Raw genomic sequence first — 19,851 nt, forward strand, 5'->3', positions numbered from 1 at the left:
GGAAAATAATAATTAAGCCATTTCATTAATTGAAATTGTTATTGATTGACTACATCCTTAATAGATGTTGTTGTGACTAATAAAAACAATGGGAAGTTGACATGTTGACATACCAATTAAAAATACTTATAAAATAATTAAAAACACATTGTCATAATCAACCTCGACAAGCTAATGTGTTATGTTTATATGAATTTGGACATTCATATTAATAAATTAATTTTGAATGTGGTTTAAAATATTATAAAAAATTTATTAGAATAATAAATAATATAATTGTTAAAAAATTAAAATAGGCGGCCAATAAATTTTATTTTATATAATCTTACAGGTAGATCATGAGTATAATTGGAGAATTATTATTTCTTTTTTCTTCACTAATTAATTCGGCTTGAAGACTTGAACTTTTTCTATTTTTAATATTTAATATTTTTTTATTATCAAAAGTAATATTTAAGCTATGATTTCATTACAAAAGTTGCCCTAACCGTAGTCAATAATTTTGTAATAATTTTTTGCAATATTATGAACTACATCCATAATAAATTTGAACAAATTTAGGATAAATATGGATTTCCATGTGGCCAAGTCCAGCTACATCTGCATGCTTATCCACATAGCATGACTTCTCATTGCATTCATCGATGGTAATTTCTATTAATGGACAGGCATAATTAATTTTTTTTATGGTAGTGATCTTTCATTTGAGTACAACTCTTTTCAAAGAGCTCAATTAATTTTTTTTAACTAAGAGACCCTAAAAGAAATCTGCTACGACAATCACTTTGAATTTGAATTTTCTTATGGTCCGTGCTATAGAGAAACTCTCCAACTAGTTTGAAAAAATAAGACACGGACACCATTTCTGGCAATAGTTCTGCTAATGTTGTTGTCAAAAGCTTTAAGTCTTGATCTCCGGTCAGCAGCCAGACCACTAACACTGACCCATCTCAAAACTATGCCGAAGTCTAAGCAATGCTTGAGAATCCTTTTTTCTTTTCTTTTTTATTTTTTCAATAATTTGTATACACATTGAAACAAATTGTTGGTAGCAAGCAAGATGAAACAAAGCTGTCAAAAAAAAATCTAGAACAAAATTTGGGGCCAAAAAGCCAAATTTCTAGACATTATACACACCCAATTTGGGTACCAGCCTATTTGCACATCACACATTCAATTCTTCAAGGACCATGGACACAATGCGACAGATTCCGATCACCTTGAATGACCAACAATAACCATTTACAAGTGCTCCATTCATAACGAGGCAAAGCAACACTTCACTTTGGTAAGAATGTCTATCTGAAAGGTAACAGGGAAAGGTCTAGCCGATGGCACCTTAGGTGTGAACAAGGAGGATCCAATCTGTTGGATAACACGTTAGTAAAAATTCATTATCAATCCGTTGAGTGCGACTCAGCAAACTCTATGAGCCTCTGCTTAAGGTTCTGCAATAAGGAAGAAACTATTGAGTTACTAATCATAAGAAAAGAGGAGATAGGGAGATTAACTGACAGTACTATCAATCACCTTCAGTTCTTGATGAAGCACAATAAATATTTTTTTCAGTCTTTTATGTCTCTGCCAAAAGAAACAGTACTTGAGTCAGGACATAAATCCTACAGTAATTTTTCCAAATTTTCAATTAAAAGATGGACACTAGCAACATTTCAGAAGCCAGGCATATTACAGATAGAAACCTTCAGCATCCATGCATATTTCTAAATGATACAAGTACTGAGATTTTCATACACAGATGCAAAGCACTGGATACTGTTGGAGACCCACCACAATAATTTCTTTTTATTATCCAATTATCATTATATGCATAACTTCTTCCAGACAATAAAATAATGAAGTGATTTTGCCACTAGTAGACAAATCTTATCCCTCGATCTTATTCTGCTCTACTCTAAACACCCTGCTTAAATGAGAAATTACTGTTCACTTCTATTTATCAACTAATTAAACGATGATAAGAAAGTCAGAGTCATATTGCAGAACCATACTTTTAAATAGGCATCAATACCTAAACTTGATAATAAACTGAAATTCAATATATGAGGAAACAGTAGTGAAATGAAATCTCTCGAGAGGACACCATGTCTTAAACCATTCCGCCCTGAATAAGAGAAGATATACCACAGAAATTAGAGAGAAATATCTACCATTCCACATTGGTGATAAGACTCCATCAATTGGTCCAAGGTCTTGTAATATTTCTCCTTGTCCCTATCTTTCGAATATTCGAGGTCCTTACCCAGCTTTTCGAATTCATTCCTAGATGTAAGAGGTTAGTTCATTAAACACAAAGTCCACCAAACCTCATAAAAGAGAGAGAATTCTGAAGTCCAAACAATACCTGTAGGTCTGTAGGGTCTTGTCCAAGTCCTTGTAAGATTCATATTTTTCACGAAATTCATTCACATACTCTTCATACCTAGCAAGTACAATAAAAGTTTGAATTAGATGGCACAGTCCTCTAAATTTCAACACAGCTACCACATTCTAAATTTAACAAATGCATCTACAACTATGACTACTTACTGAGATGAATCCTTAATGGGACCTCTGCGCTCTGGTTCATCTTTTTCGTACTTAAAATAAGGCAAACAGTCTTCATCCGAAGAAGACCCCCTTTTCTTTCGACCATTTACATTGCCCTCTTTCAAAACTGCATCTTTACGTGAATCAGTCATATCCGCCATTTTATTAGACGTTGGTATCTTACTTTCCTTTATGAACTGAGACACTGATCCTCGTTTGGATTCCTGCTGTTGTGGTGCACTAGTCGATGCTTTCTTATGGCTTTCACCAAACTCCTCCAGGAGAACTCCCAGTTTTGCGCCAATTTCTGTTTGTTTGGTTTTACTGTTATCTGCCAATCTGTTAAACTGTGACCCAACTTCTGGACGGTCAAACCTTGACAGCTGTTGCTGTTGAGACTGAACAACCTTATGATGCGATCTGGATGAATCTTCAACATGATGTTCTGGGGTTCTTTTAAGCCCACTTAGATTAGGTGAAGGTGGTTTTCCCGAATCCCAGTTTGTCTTCCCAGCAGGTTTTCCCCTGCTTAGATCGGGATTAAAATACTCTGAGGTGCTTGCTCTACTACCTGACTGTTTAAAGGAACCTTTCTTCTCAAATTGCTTCTTTACAGGAGTTTCATCAATCAGCGGCTCACGAATCTCACCCAACTCCAAGTGTGAAAGCTCTTGTTGGAGAACATTGCTTTTCCCATTAGCTGGATATCTATCTTCAGTAACCTTGCTGTTATCCTTCGGGGAAGAATTAACATAAGAGCCTGAATTTTGTCCAGAATCCTTGGGCTTTCCAAAAGTTTCACCATGTTTCCTGTGGTGGAAATCAGAAGGTACAGCATTTTTACCTCCACTATTTTTAGTATTTGTTGATAACTTCTTTTCCTTCATTACACCATCCTCATTTTGGGCATCCCTAGTAGGGTTTTCCTTTTGAATGATATAACCTTCATGCACATTCTTCTCGGCAAACTTACTACCATGTCCCGAGCTCTCAGTATGTTTCAAAGGCCTTTCAGCCGTATTAACAGCTTTAGCCCGAGCACCTTGATCAGATGATCTACGACCTGATTGATGAAAATCTGTACTAGATTTTTGGGGAAACACCACAATGTTTTCTTTTTGAAAGTCAGCATGCTCCCTATCACCTTTATTTGAGCTTTGGTAAGAGTCATCTACGGATCTGCTACTCGCAAAGAACTCAACATCTCTACTCCCAGAAACAGGTGGTTGAGACATGCTTTCGGACTTCAATCTTTTAGAACGCTCAGATTTCTCATCAATGTGCTTCAGATCAGATCCCCTTTTAGATTTCGCTTTGCCAGACTTCTCTGGGTAATCAGATTGTTCATTCCTGACGCTATTCTTGACGATGTTTTCTGTGTCATCAAACAAATTTCCTATGAAATTTTGGCGCTCCTGGAATTCATCAAGATCAGATGAAGAGGGTTTCGTTCCTTCCTTATGTTTCTCACCTTCTTTGTTAGTATTGGCAGCCATTCCAATTTCCTGTTCATCTTCAGGCAAGTCTTTTTCTATGTCAACAGCATCTGATCCAGGACCCTCAATATCAACAGCATAAGATCCATCATCATCTTGATTTCCATCCATTCCGTTATGCAGAGACCCGTCAAGTTCAGCTTGCCATGGTATAGGTGAAGTCAAAAGTCCAGGTTCAGAGATCAGCATATCCTGCTTTGTCTCTTTGTCATCGTCACTTGTCATTATATCCACATCCTCATCAGACCCTTCCTTGCTGTTGGAAGAAGCATCAGTTTCACTATCACTGCTACTACCGCTCCCACTTGCTGCTGGACTTGCACTCCTACTTCTACTCCTGCTGTGGCTTCCACTGTCGCTTCCACTGTCACTGCTGTCACTGTCACTATCACTATCACTGCCACTGTCACTAGCACTATTTGCTTGCCCCTCACTATTGTCAGAAGTTTTTCTCTCACCACCCAAATCAGGTGAAAGTTGTTGGATGTCGATTTGTTCCATTGGATCAGATCCTACCGTAAGTTTAGAGTCTAAATGGGTCTGTTCCTCTACTTCATCATGAGTAATTTTCTCCGCCAAGAATGATACTGGAGCCAGTGTCTGGTCTTGGTTTTCTTCAGGAGCTGGAGCCTCGTGACGGTTGCCTTCAGGTGAACTGCAAAAATATAGACAAAGAACGTGAAGGCTATGTATACTACAACAAATAAAACACAGGAAAGCTTTTATCTAAGCAAGAAACTAAACCAAGAATGAGGTTCCCAGGGTTCTTAACACTTAGCAGAGGAACCAAGAATGAGGTTCCCAGGGTTCTTAACACTTAGAAGAGGCACCAACCAACTTTGAATGTACTAATACTCACTGAAAACTATGTAAGATAATCATTAATAAAAACTAATGAGAAAATCAACAATAACCAGAGCAACAGTTAGTTCTGAATAATCAAGCAAAAGATTTATGGCATGAGATTACCAAACAAGAAAATGAATCTTGTTCATTTTGTATGTTATAAAAACATGAGATTCCAGAAAGCACCCAAATGATAATTTCTCTAAAATGTAGGAGCTAAATAGACAATAGATATTGAATAATATATAAAAGAATTGTCCTGAATTTTATTAGTTAAAATTGCAATAAGATCTCAGAGGAGAAAAAGTCGTCTATTTCTAGCAAATTACAGCTAACCTATCTATATATACGGCAAAGCTCAGTTAAAGTTCTTTTCGTACTTAAATCTTGCCCTGAGTTATGCGATGAGAATTAAGAAATCATGAAATATAAAGATAAAATATAAATTACGAGAATTCAATTCAGTTACAAGACAATTCAAATCAACCCCACTGGAAATGAAAATGACAGGTACCTTCCACTTTCAGACGAAGATTTCTTCAAGCTTTCCAACTCCACTCCTGGTTTCAAGAAATATCTTCCTGGAGCATGGAAAGTTGCAATCTGATGCACAAATTTAAAGGAAGGCATAAGATTACATGCTATTCTTAAAAAAACTTTGCATCAAGTATCCATCACTTACTTTTTTTAAAATGGGTTCGATCTTTCGAGCAGAGTTTGGAATTGTATCACCAACAGCTTTCTCCAAGGCCTGTCACCATTTCAGATAAAGAAGGGAGAGAAAGACTATGTGATAAAATAATCCAAAAAATAAAGCAGCTGACTGAAGCCAACTACATGCAATAGTAGCAAAGGGGGCAATTAATTTAAAACATCCACTAAACCGTAGCACTTGCCTTTAAGCTCATCCCCTTGGGGTTCTCCTTCAGTAGACTGATCAGAAGACTCTTTAAGTCCGTTGGCTTAGGTCCAAAATTTCCCCTGCGTTCTTGCATCTCACGTCCTGCACTAGTAGCCCTGCTTGGTATTTCTTTATCAGAGATGGAAATACTTTCTTTGCTCTTCACAAGAGAAGGCATAACATCCTCACTGCCAGCATGAGTCTTGGTGGTATTTCCAAGACCACTTGGAGATACTGCAGCATCAGAGCGCTCAAGTGGAGATGGTAAAGGTGAAGATGAGAGTCTTCCCTTCGCAGGAGCAGCCGAAACTAATCCAGGTCTATAGCCAGATTTTGGAGGGCCTCCAACAGCAGCTGGTGCATAAAACATACATTGCAATACACATATCAAGACACTTAAACAGAAGAGGAAAGAACTGCCAAAACTGCAACTAATTAGAAGTATAATCCCAATACCTCGTACAGATTCAGTGAGACCATGCCAAAGAAAAGGTAATTTCATACTAATTAATTAAATGAAATCCAAATTATTTACCTTGAGGTGTCTCTTTACGCTTCTTAAGAGCAAGCTCCTTTTTTTTAAAATGGGACTTCCATGGACTAGCTGCAAACACAAGAGACATATAAGACAGTGAACATTCATGCTTTAAAACTTGACGTGTTCTAATCTTAAATGCTCTCTACCAACAATTACTTTCAGTGAAAAACATTTTCAATGGGTTTTTTCTTCTATATATTTTTGTATGTATTGTGCATGCAAATCCTTTTTCCCTAAAGTGAGTGAGGATCAAGGCTACAAATATACATAAGAAGAATCATCCTCGTTCCTAAGGGATTCCATGATTGAAAAAGTAACTTTTGGATATCATCGCTGTAACACAGGCATCAAAGAATCTGGGAGTAGGACAATGACATGAAAATTGCGTGCATATATAAAGCATTCTAAGAAATATGCTAGGGAAGAGATCTTAAATAGACCTAAGTCCAGGCATACCCCTGTTCTGATGTTTATTGTCAGCAAAAACAAATATATACTGTGTATGGAAGAAGAAAGGGGGTTGAGGTGCAAACACAAACATCACAAAGAAAACCTTACCCTCAGCAGCAACCATTTGCTTGATTTGATTCTTCATTGATGGGTTTCCATGGTCTAATATAATAGCTCTGTCATCAACACCAAAGGTGAAAAGACAAAAATAATGTTCATTTAACTTAACCATAGTACCAAAAGTGACGAAGAACATAAGAATGTAGCATAATAAAATATTTACAACATATCAACAACAACAACCACATAAAAGATAAAACGATGGCCAGAGTTTCTTCATGAAACATAATCAGGGAGAAGAATTCAAATTTCTAATACAAACTAGGAAACAGTAAAAAGTTCGATATGATAAAGAGCTTCTTAATTAGAAGGGTTTCTAATATTGTTTAACTTGTCTCTGTAATATGGAGAGTGTTGCAAATCTTTGTGAATGTTCTTTTTCAGCTATTGTCCATTCTGAATTCTTAAAGAAACACTAAAACATCAGAAACACAGCAAAAGATAGTATGGCGAACTCTAGCAATGCTGATTTCAGAATAAGCAATGTGAAAAGAATTATATATGCTGTGATTATGAACAAATTTGGGGTATGAGGATGACAGAAACAATACTTTACAAGGCGATTTCAGATTTCAGACAGCTGTTTGCACCAAACTTATTGATATTAACTTGAGGCTGATGATTGGGTTACATAGGTTAAGGCTATTATTTTTAAAATTGGAACTTGGGAGGTGAGCTTCAACCTGAGAAAGGTCAAATGTAATCCATGGTCTCAGAGGTTATATCGATACATACGATGATGATGAGTCCCTGTCAGAGAAAAGATGAGGATAGAGGTTTTCTGAAGAATTCTAGAGATGATGGAGTACTTGCTTTTTTAGGAACTGACTAGCCTACATCCTTCCACTGCATTCCTTAGAGGACAATGAAAAAGGACCAAGAGATTGCACTCATGCATAGCAATCACACTATTACCATTTCTTCAGGTTCGCATAGAACTCAGTATGGGAAAGATCTTGCAATGCTGAAAGGGCCAGTTCAGTAGATTACAAAATTTCAGCCAAATTTTCATCGGCAAACAAAGATGTGGAGAAAAAATCATCTACGTAATTAATTTGCAGAGTTTTGTACTATTTTAGGAGGTTTCCACAAATGGTGTCTTTATTTACCCAAAAACAGCTAAACGAACTAACTGAAGTGTATTAAATGAAACTCCAGATGCAGAAAACGTAAACCAGCTAGATACTCTTAAATAAAACAAGAAAAACAATAGCAATTAATGTAGTGTGTTAACCAGCTAAGTAAATGTTAATAGGTGTCTCTTCACATATCGTGTATTACCAACATGTTATTCTAAGAGAGCCTCTATTTTGATAAACAACCGTAGTAGAATATGTATCTAGATCTGAATCATCTTAAATGGACATAAACAACAAAGTACATTAAAGAAAGGGAAGAAAATATGCAGGCTTAGAGAAACAATGATGATGTGAAAATCATCCAGATAACATACTTGCGAGATTTAAGCTTGCGTTCAAATTCCTCTGACCGCATCTTAACATGATTCGTTGTCGATTCATCCAAGACACGTTGAACATTCAGTTTGCGCCATGCACACCCAGATTCAACAAGCAAACCATTTCCATCTTCACCCATTTGACGTTCTTCATATATATCACACAGATCACCAAATTCCGGTGACCAAGTAAACCTAAACTCCTTGCCACCAACATCAATAACCTACAGTAGCGATGATCAATTAAGCCCACATTTTTAATAATTAAGAGGCCACACATAAATGTAAATGAAAAGAGACTTGCAACTTCAGTCTCCAAAAGTCAAATGAATAATGGGAAGAATCATTAGTTAAAAATAAGCATAGAAAATCAAATCAAGATTTTTGGTCTGGCGACATCTCAAGAAGACACAAAACTCCCAAGCCCTAAACCATATTTTGTGTAGTCCAAGTCATTAACTGTCAGACCAGAAAGGCCATCTATCAATAATGAGAATTTAGTGCATAATTTTAAAACCACCAGATACAAGTAGAAGCCACCAATGCAGTCAATAAAAATATTGAGTCATGAAGGTGGTGCCTCAGAAAATATAATGCAATCAAAATAAAATTTAATCCATCCTGAACTAAATTCTTGTGCTGATGATATAAGGATTTATTTACCATCAAACTGACCATGCAAATGATACAACCTTTTGTTGATACGCAAGAACTACCAACATTGGTAGACAGTGATAGCCTATCATTTTAAACAAGTTGGCTAGATTTGCTTGCTTTTCTGCAAATGCATACTTTTTTCAGAGGTTTAGGTATGTGAACAATCCTGCATTAAACTTTCATTTTTACATGTTTTACAACTGCTCCTACCTAAAGTGACCCCCTATCATATCTTGTACACATGGACTTAAAAGCCATATCATATTCAAAGTAGGAATCACCAAATTCAGAACTTAAAACATCAGATACTAAATTAACCAACAAGGAAAGTCTATTAAGATTGAACATATGCACATCTGAGGAAAACATATTAAGGCACACCAAACTCATCAAAACATTCTACAGATTACACAAAAAAAAAAAAAAACAGATGCCAGATAGAACCAACTTACTCATGGCCTACTAGAAGTCCAGAATTAAAGGCCAGGAGGGGGCTAGTGGAAATAAAGAACAAGCAAGCCCAGCAGAATTATAAGAACTACCTAAATATCTGCCAATACACCGCCAAAATGAATCTACATAAAATAACAGATTGCAACCCACAATCACCATGAAAAGATCAGATGCAAGCATCAATATAAGAAAATTCACAACCCACCCCATAAAACCACCCAATATGAGGCTAAACTAGGTTGCAAACCCCCCCCCCATAAAGCAACTAACATTTCCATAATCCGTAGGAAACTAAGAACTTAAAAAACAAGATCACAACAAGTTTACATAGTTACACACAAACCAAAGGTCAGAAAATCAAAAGCTAGCCAGTAAAAAGTAACCCTAAAATGCAAAAATAATAAATTAAAGTTCCACAAAATCAAATAAGCATTGTAAAATTTTCAAAACGACAAAAAAATCCAGCTAAAGCGAAACATATTTTGATCAAGCAGCATTCTTTCCCTAGACCATCGAAAATTAAAAGTACAGTTAAAAATAAATTAGACTTAATCTAGATGAATTCCAATCAAGCAGCATGTTATCGCACTAGTTTCATCTCTAAAAAAACTTCCAAATTCGAAGAAAAAGAATGCAATTTGAAATAAATAGCTATAATTTTTTTTAAAAATGAGCAAACCCAACTAGATTCTTGTTTAGAAACTCACATTCCCAGTAGGGTGAGTCGGAATTGAATCAAATTTAATCCTAGCCGTCTCTCCTTGAGCCTCGAGCCGCCTGATCTCCTCCACCAAATCTGGCGCCAGTCTTATTATCATCGCAAAGGCCAAAGGGTTGTTCCCAGAAACAAGAGAAAAGCTCTCTTCGACAGACGGTGCGGGTCCTGAACCGCCCCCAATACCGGGGCGGTTACGAGGGGCGGAGCCAAGGGAAAGCCTGCCTGATTGAGTAGCGGAAGAAGGGCGCTGTGGCGGCGGCGGAGGAAAAGAGCGGTTCCGAGGGCCTCCGCCCCCACGTCCGCCGCCTCCACCGCGACCGAGCTTGGAGGAGCCTCCATACATTATTTTTGCGGGAGGGTTTTACTAGATTTGTTCCGTCTAAGTTATTGTGACATGGAAATTGTATTTGCATACGTAAATTTATACGTATGCGTTTCCGCGTTTGTACGAATATAAATAGAAAGAATGGCGGCGCGTGGCCGTTTCTAGTGGCGGAGGGAAAAGATAGATAAAGAAGGATACGGTAGCCCAAAGGAGTACTGCGACTACGAGAGATGACCTTTGGGGTTTGATTCTATTTTTGTTCCCTTTTTTTGTGTGTGTGTGTGTGTGTTTTTTCTTTTTAACTGCGAGTCTGTTTTATGGAAAATTCCACGCGAAGCTCCCTAAGCTGGATTTTGTTTATTAGTACTATATAATTTTGATTCCATTTTTTTTTTCATTCAAATAAATTCGATAATATGTAACAATTTTGATTGATTTTGCAACAAAATAACTAAATTACAACACATACACATTTTAAGTGTATATTCTGACTTTTTAATGTATAATAACTCAATGCAACATAGTTTTTCTAGTTCCACGGCACAAACTGTCAATCTTCTTTAATTAATATGTAAAAAGTTAAAAAATAATAAATGATGCATATAACGAAATTTTAAAATATAAAAAAAAAATTGCTATTTAAGATATAAAATTTAAATAAAAAACATTTTATATAAAAGATTCAATTTACAATTTAGCTCCTCAACTATATTTTTTTCACTTTAGTATCTAAAGTATCAATTTCTTTTATTTTTGATCCATTTTATAACCAGGATTAAAAAAGTAAACCTTTAGACAACTTTGGCTAATGAAAAAGCATCAGCATCTTTTGGCTAATAAAAAAATGTGATGTGACAATTAAGTTTATTTAAAATAAAAATTTGAATTTAAATTTAAAAAATAGAAATTTTTAATATTAAATATTTAAATATTTTTTAAAATTTTTTTGACTTTGACCAATCGTTGATCCGTGTTGACTAGACACGTGGTGATATTAGAAAATGTCACGTGTCTTTTATTTATTTTTTTAGTATTATATATATTATATTTGTTAAAAATGTAAAATAAATCATATATAATATATAATTTTAAAAATTTTAAAAATACTTTTTATAGAATTCTAAAATATATAATTTTAAATTTTAAATAGTCAAAACAATATATAAAATTTAAAAATTGTTATAAAAATAAAAAAATAAATTTAAAAAAAATACAAAAAAACTTAAAATTTAAATACCTTTTTAAAACTTTAGAATTATATATTTTATAATTTTATAAATAAATTTTATTTTAAAACTTTTTAAATATTTTTACAATTTTTTATAGTTTTTACATTTTTATAATAATATTATTAACTCCAACTAATTTATTTCCAATATCGTATTTTTTTTTTGTAAATTTTATTTTTTTCTAAATTTTATATATATATATATTTAAATTTGTATATATTTATTTTCATTTTTATATTGTTAGATGTATATACATTTAATAGTAGAATTTTTTTCTTTTTACATAGAGGCACCACGTGGCGCTTTGTGATTAACTATAAAAAAATTTTGCAGTCTATAAAAAAAATATAACAGACTTACTTTAAATACTAAATTGAGACATAAAAAAGGTTTAGATAGCAAAATAAGAAAATAGGTATACTTTAGAGACTAATGACTTATTTAGTAATGCTTAAAAAAAGCATTTTGGGAAAGGAAAATTGTGCTAAACAAACTGCTTCAAACTGAAACTTTTTGAAAATAAGAAATTAAAATTTTTAGTTTTTCCTCTCCCAACAACACTTTTAATGCTTAATTATTTTTTCACCCCTTTAAAAACACAATACTTTCCTATTTTTTTAGTGCTTAATTACAAATATGTTAAAATTATTATTTAAAAATTAAAAAATATTTTTTAAAATAATATACAAGTGTTAATATCTAATTATAAATATCTAATGGTTATATTTAAATATTTAAAATATAGTTTATATATTCTAATTAAATTTAATAAATAATTAATATCTATTGCTTATAAATATTTAAAATTTATATTTTATATATTAAAATATTAACAACAAATTGTAATAAAATATTTTTATATTCTTACTAAAATATAATAATATTAATTAATTTAAATATTATTTAAATATATATATTTGTTACTTGATAATATTATGTCTAACGTTTTATTTCTCAAAAGTATTTTTTAACTGTAATGCTAAACACTCACATCTTAAACCAAATTTTTAAAAAATACTTCTTAAAAGTACTTTTCCACAACACTTTTTAAAAACATTTTTTAAAAGTATTACTAAACTAGCCCTAAATCATGAATTAAGCTTATATAAAAAACTATGTGTATATTTTACTATTAAAAGCTAAATAACTTTTTAAGAATAGTTATTCTAGGCTATCTCCATGAGTTTTCTATTACAATGTTATTATCTCTCATATTCTAAAAACAATACATATAAGGGATAAAATATAAAATTATATATGAGCTTTGGTCTAATGTGTAATACTATACATGAATTTTAATTTTGTACAATTTTATATATTAAGTATTGATTTGATTCAATTTTTATAAATCATTAACACAATTATTAATATAACATTAATTTATATTAACATATTGAATACATGAATAGTTATATTTATTCAATATAAAAAAGATAAATTATTTGCATAATCACTCTAAAATTAATGCATTCCAATTTTAGTTAACTTAACTTTTTTTTTCAACTATAATAAAACATTGCTCTTTTGATCAATCCTTCGTTTGTTGGAATACTTGCTGTGTTGTCATGTGTATATATTTTTATACGTTCATTAAATTAGTTTTCCAAAAAAATAAAAATAAAACCCCTCATTTTGCAATCCCGAACGTTTTAGAGTTATGCTCCTATCAACCTTTCCCAAACAAAAAGAGCATTCGTCACAGAGTAAAGGGTTCAAAGAGGAAATGGCAGCAAAAAGGAATACCCCTGCTAAGACCCAAAACCCCGAGCTTATACGTGGCGTAGGCAAGTATTCCAGGTCCAAGATGTACCACCACAAGCGCAGCCTTTGGGCTATCAAGGCCGAACACGGTGGCATCTCCCCTCGCTATGACCCCAATCCTAAAGCCCCTCTCACCACAGAGGAGGCGGGTCCTAAGTTTTACCCCGCTGATGATGTCAAGAAGTCGCTACTTAATAAGCGCAAGCCTAAACCCATTAAGATCAAATTCTTTTCTGAAATGATTATTCGTTTATTTATTTGTAGATCTCCGAAAATGTGTTTCTCATTGTTGGGTTTCTTGGATGGGCCTTGAGAGCGACAAAAGTGATGCTTGAGTTAGATAATATTGCAGTAGTCCACGTAATTCGCACTAAGCTGGATCATCAACTTGATAGTCCAGTCGATAAAGAATCTATTGCAGCTTTGTTGGACAGTGTGTGTTGTGCATGTCTACGGTAACCGTGCAGCGGATACTATGGCTAACTCGGAACTGAGTCGAAACCTGGGACTGCATTTATTTGTTGTTTCTCCTGCAGCATTATGTTAGCTTGGATCAAGCGAAAAAAGTAGTTCCTCGGAATACTTTGTTCAATAATTTATTTCTACACAAATCAGTTTAATGTATTTCGTTGTTTTAGCTGTGACCATAATCACAGGGAAATGGATGGAAATATGATGATGATGATATCCCCATTGTTGAACGGTCTGTATAAAACTTCAACATATATTACTCGTATATATTTAATATGGACATGTTTAAGTATGATGTTAACGAAGATTTTAATCCGTCTTGCTCTCCTGGTCGTGCTCAATTGGATGGTTCCTCTTTTAACTGGGAACAGTGACATGATTGTTATATTATATCCTATTTTCAGAAATTATTGATACCAATAGAAATGTAATGCAATAAGCCTCCAGCAAGTCGTGAGTTGGACAGCTAAAGCTATATTTCGCTTATATCTATCTTTAGTCTTTATTTTTGGGATACAATAAATGTGGGATACTAGAATAGATATGCACAACAACGTGATGGTATTGCCTAGTCAAATATATGTCCAAAACGCTGAATCAGGACTGCACATTAATAGTGTTTGATTCATTGGTTGATGCTGACTACATTAATAGTTGGGGTTCGAAATGAAAAACGCGTGAAGTAAGAACTTTTTTAAAAATATTAAATTGTATATTTTTACGATAATAAAAATGTAATATTATCATTTCAATAATTTATATCTTTATAATTTTTTAAATTTTAAATTAAATATTTATCATTTTTGAGAGATTAATGTGTAATTTTACCATTACTAATTTAAAATTTTATAAATTATAAAAAATTTAAATGAAAAAAAAATCATTTTAAGGGAGTCATATCCTACCAACCTCCCTAAATTTACCATTGAAATGAAATACAAAAATCTTAACCCTCCACAACAAAATTAGTAACATCACTCGGATTTCCATACACATCCTATTCGTACATTTTAAAATATTTATACTTACGATTGTATTTTAATCTACCAAATTTTGTAATTATATTGTATAATTGTATGTCTTACTATCTATTGATACTGTTATTGTGGGACGAAATTTTCCATTTCTTTACCTAAAAAGGATTACAGGGAGCCTCGCCAAATGTGGTTAGCTAGCAGATGACATTGTTGAACCGAAAGGGTGGTCCAATACTTATCAATACATTATAGACCATAGTGTGTGGTCCATAGGGCAGAAATATAGAGAGCAGCTTTAAGTACTCATCCTGTTATTAATTCAAATTGTATTTGAATTAATAACTCGCAATTTAACAAAGATAAATTATAAAAATAGTCACTTTTATTTGTCTCAGGTTACATTTTAGTCATTTATGTTTAAAATGTTACGTTTTAGTCACTTATGTTATTATTTTGTTACGAAGTGATCACTCTTCCGTTAAGTTCCATTATCTCCCTAACTGTAATCCTACGTAGCAGTCCAATTAGATTTTAAGTATATCTGTTAATACATACTTCATCCGTTTAAATTATGCATTTGATTTACTATTATAATTACGTTATTCAACCAGGGGAAGGATGACTATCATTTGTAATATACGTCAATGAAACTTTTTAATATCGTACAGTTGTTATTAATACTCAGATTTATAACAAGCCATATGGAATGTTCAGTTATGTTTTATTTTAATAACACATGAACGATGTCGAAATTAATATTTAAGGTAAACTCGTGGATTATATAGTTAATGAAAGTTGGTAATATTGTAAAGTTATTTTTAATACTCGGTTTTATAACAAGCAAACACCCGGAACAATAAAGTCCAAAATTCGCCCTCAACGTTTGCACATTTTTGCATGTAATTCCTTATACAATTTACATTCGTAACCCAGAAGATATATGAGTATATCTGTTAATACATACTTCTTCCAACTAAATTATGCAATTAATTTACTATTATAATTACGTTCTTTAACCGGGGGAAGGATGAATATCCTTTGTAATATACGTTAATGTTAGAATTATGTGACCCAAATTCTAAGAGATTGCTTGCAAGTCAAGTTAAACAAAAATATATTTTCTTTCTAGAAGATTTAGTGTAATAGCCCGATTTTAGGCTTAGTCGGAACAGTGGTTTCGGGACCACAAATCCGACGAAAAAAAAAATGTAATGGCTTGAATTTTCAGAGGTGTCGGAACGGTGATTCGAGATCACTAAATTCGACAAATGGGTAGAAAATATTATTAATTTAGTAAGTATAAGTTAAATATGAAGTTAGGAAAATTTTTGAAATAGTGAATAGTGCACTAGAAATAAATATTAAAATAATTAGAATCGAAATGAGGTATCAAGACCTCGGGGATTTTAAACTGAGCCATAAATATTTTTATAAATATTCATGGAGTGTTAAAAAGTTAGTATTAAAGTTTCGTTAAGAAATTTTAAAGTTCCGATAATTAATTGAACAAAAAGGACTAAATTGTAACAAATGCAAAATTTTGGGAAATGATTAAATAGCTTAAATGATAAAAGGAAGAGGGCTTTAAAGGCAAATAGACCCAAGGTCTATTTGGGCTGGACGGCAGAGGCATGAAATCAGCAAGAAAGTAAGGAGAATTAAGGGCAAAATTGGAAAATTGCAAAATTTGCTTAATAAAGTTAGGACCCAAGTGGAATTATCCAGATTTCTCTTCATTTTTCTGAATTCTCATCAGCTAAAACACCATGGAAGGGCTTCTTCAAGCTGGTTCTTCATATTTTTATTACAAGTAAGTTCAATTCTTGACTATTTCTTGAAATTTTTGTATTTTTATGACTTTTACAACTAGGCCCACTTGTTAAATCCATTAGTTTTTGATTTTATGAAAGAAGTTGAAAGTTGATATGAATATGTGCTGGAAGTATATGATGATTTAGCATGAAATTAGAGCTTTAAATTGTTCATATGCTGATTTTATTGAAAGAATTGAATAGAAAGTGAATGTTTGGGACCTAATAGTAAAAGAGTTTGAATATAGAGTTATATGTGGAAATTCTGAATTTCAATAGTTGTGTAACAACTTATAATGTCTAGTAAAGTACTAATTGAGAAAATTAGATTAATTGAGGGGTTAATTGAGAAAGGACCGAATTGTATAAACTGTGAAATTTGGGGCAAAATGGAAATCAACATTTTGCACTAAAGCAGTTTTGGACAGCAGCAGTAGTGTAACTTTGAAAAATCACCAAAAATTGTAGAGATTGAATTAGAGGATGAATAAAATATGAAACTAAATCTTATTGAGTCTAGTTTCTTATAAAAGAAATGATGTGAGCAATGGAATTGTAAATCATGAGATATAATAGATTTTGTGAGACAAGGTCAGAATGAATTCGGGTTCCCCTGTTCTGACTTTGGAAAATCATTAAAAATTGTACAAAAATGATTATGAGTTATAGTTTATATGGTTAGAATCCTTAATGAGTCTATTTTTAGAAGAAACAAGCTAAAACATCATCCGAATTCTGTACAATGAGATAATTAATTTTTAGTGAAGAGTGGTCGGAACTGTCAGACAGCGAAACAGGGGAAACTTTAAAGAATAAACTGTACTATTTGGCTGAACCAAAAATTATGAAAATTTTATGGTATGAAGATATGTGAGTCTAGTTTCAGGGAAAATTAACGGATCTTAATTTGGAGCTCTGTAGCTCCGGATAAAAATAATTTAGTGACTCTGACTCGGATAAACTGCTTTGAATATACATGTTAGTGAATATTGAAATTATGGTTAATGTTGTTTAAGTGTGTTATACACATTAAGGATGTGGAATGGAGAGGAGGAGGAGGAAAATTGGGAAATATATGAATGATTCGTGTATAAATGGTCATATGTTTGATTATAACTCATAAACGATGAAATATGAATGATGCTTATTTTTGTGCATTATTGGTCATGGTTTAAGCTCATGTGTGAAAATAAAGTTTCATAGTATGTGTGTATGGTATATTCAGTATATGATTTGGCATGAAATAATACCATGAATGGTTTATGAATTAACACATGTTGGTAAGCATGATATATGAATAAATGATCAAATTGAGCGGAACGCCGGATTTGAATACTTATCTGATCAAGTGACAAGTGGAAAGTGATAAGTAATAGCTTCGGCTATACTTATCTGATCAAGTGACAAAGTGATAAGTGGTAGCTTTAGCTACACTTATCTGATCAAGTGACAAGTGAAAAGTGATAAGTAATAGCTTCGGCTATACTTATCTGATCAAGTGACAAAGTGATAAGTGGTAGCTTTAGCTACACTTATCTGATCAAGTGACAAGTGGAAAGTGATAAGTAATAGCTTCAGCTATACTTATCTGATCAAGTGACAAAGTGATAAGTGATAGCTTCGGCTACACTTATCTGATCAAGTGACAAGTGAAAAGTGATAAGTGATAGCTTTAGCTACACTTATCTGATCAAGAGACAGAGTGATAAGTGGCTACACTTATCTGATCAAGAAACAAAGTGATAAGTGGCTACACTTATCTGATCAAGAAACAAAGTGATAGGTGGCTACACTTATCTGATCAAGAAACAAAGTGATAAGTGGCTACACTTATCTGATCAAGAAACAAAGTGATAGGTGGCTACACTTATCTGATCAGGGACAAGTGATAAGTGATCATACGTAAGACCATAGTTATACTATGGCAAAGTGAAAGTGAAGTACTCAATTTTCCGTAACCGTTCCCTAATTTGATTAAGGATGGTAAGTGACAAATGGGCCCAAAAGAATTAAAGTAAATGGATAAGTGGTAGTGTATTTATATCAGGACGATGTTGTTATTCAAACTAAAGTGATATTTTCATTGCTAAATTGAGAATTTCATAAATGTGTTATTGAATGGTATAATCAATAAACATTGAGTTAAATGGTAAATACGTATTAGTTTTGAATTTGATGTCATTGAATTGCACGTGAATTAAATGGAAATTGCTAGTGATATGATTTAAATTATGAGCATGAGAAATTGCGAATTGAATGAAATGGAAATGAAGCATTAAATTGCATGAGTATGTATCGAGTCTCGCGGGCCCTAATTATTATGATTATAATATTTTGAGGATATATTGGGAAAAGTTATAGAAACATGTTAATTATTTTGAAAGTTTTAATTTTGATGAAATTTTATAACTCGGTTAAATACGTTTACAAGTGTATGTGTTTTGGTAATGCCTCGTACCCTATTCCGGTGTTGGATACGGGTAAGGGGTGTTACATTTAGTGGTATCAGAGCTACGGTTTAGTCGGTTCTCGGACCAAACATAGCATATGTGAGCCTAGCTATACATGCCACGTTATTACTCTTGATGATGTGATATCTCCGGGCTCTAACGAAATTGCTTTGTTAAGACAGAGATGATTTTTAATCGAGCTATTTTCGATAATGCTAAAAATGATATTGAGATAAATGAAATATGCTCACGTTATGTTGGAATTTGGAAAGGTAAGTATAAAAATTTGTGATATGGATGTGTTCATGTATGAAAAGAGATGACTATAAGTTAAAAAAAAAAGTTTATGTTGTGACAAGCTCATCCAAGTATGTTAGTGATTATATAATGCTATGTGCTCAACATATTTGATTAAGTGAATATGATAAGCAAATTTACTTAAATAGATGGAACGTGTGTATGTACATCTGCTTGAATAAGTGAAATTAGTATGTTCATATGATAGAATCTTATATTTAATTGTTAAATTAAAGATAATAAGATATTTTGTTTTATGTCTAAACCATGAATATTATAATAGTATGAAAAATTGAATTGGAAGTCAAATTGAGTAGAACGCAGGAATGAGTACTTTCGTTCAGTGAT

At 32.9% G+C, this 19,851-nt stretch overlaps 1 protein-coding gene across 1 annotated transcript; it reads right to left on the bottom strand.

Moving 5' to 3' along the window:
- Nucleotides 1-976: 976 nt before the first annotated feature.
- On the bottom strand, nucleotides 977-10,795 carry LOC107941021 (dentin sialophosphoprotein). Its single transcript, XM_016874514.2, has 12 exons — nucleotides 10,172-10,795; nucleotides 8,352-8,578; nucleotides 6,887-6,954; nucleotides 6,326-6,394; nucleotides 5,786-6,144; nucleotides 5,572-5,640; nucleotides 5,404-5,492; nucleotides 2,548-4,698; nucleotides 2,363-2,440; nucleotides 2,169-2,280; nucleotides 1,531-1,581; nucleotides 977-1,448 (listed from the first exon to the last, which is right to left on the bottom strand). The coding sequence occupies exons 1-12, from the start codon at nucleotides 10,523-10,525 to the stop codon at nucleotides 1,398-1,400; spliced, it is 3,678 nt and encodes a 1,225-aa protein (XP_016730003.2). The 5' UTR covers nucleotides 10,526-10,795; the 3' UTR covers nucleotides 977-1,397.
- Between the last annotated feature and the right edge of the window lie 9,056 nt (nucleotides 10,796-19,851).

The sequence above is a fragment of the Gossypium hirsutum genome, chromosome A05 (assembly GCF_007990345.1).
Source record: "Gossypium hirsutum isolate 1008001.06 chromosome A05, Gossypium_hirsutum_v2.1, whole genome shotgun sequence".
In the NCBI taxonomy this organism is placed as follows: domain Eukaryota; kingdom Viridiplantae; phylum Streptophyta; class Magnoliopsida; order Malvales; family Malvaceae; genus Gossypium; species Gossypium hirsutum.

Excerpts from the sequence above, each read along its gene's own strand:
- LOC107941021 (XM_016874514.2), bottom strand. The coding sequence starts at position 10,525 with ATGTATGGAGGCTCCTCCAAGCTCGGTCGCGGTGGAGGCGGCGGACGT. Across the intron at positions 6,395-6,886 it reads GCAAATGGTTGCTGCTGAGG|CTAGTCCATGGAAGTCCCAT; the intron begins GTAAGGTTTTCT and ends TTGTGTTTGCAG. Across the intron at positions 2,281-2,362 it reads AAGACCCTACAGACCTACAG|GAATGAATTCGAAAAGCTGG; the intron begins GTATTGTTTGGA and ends TCTTACATCTAG.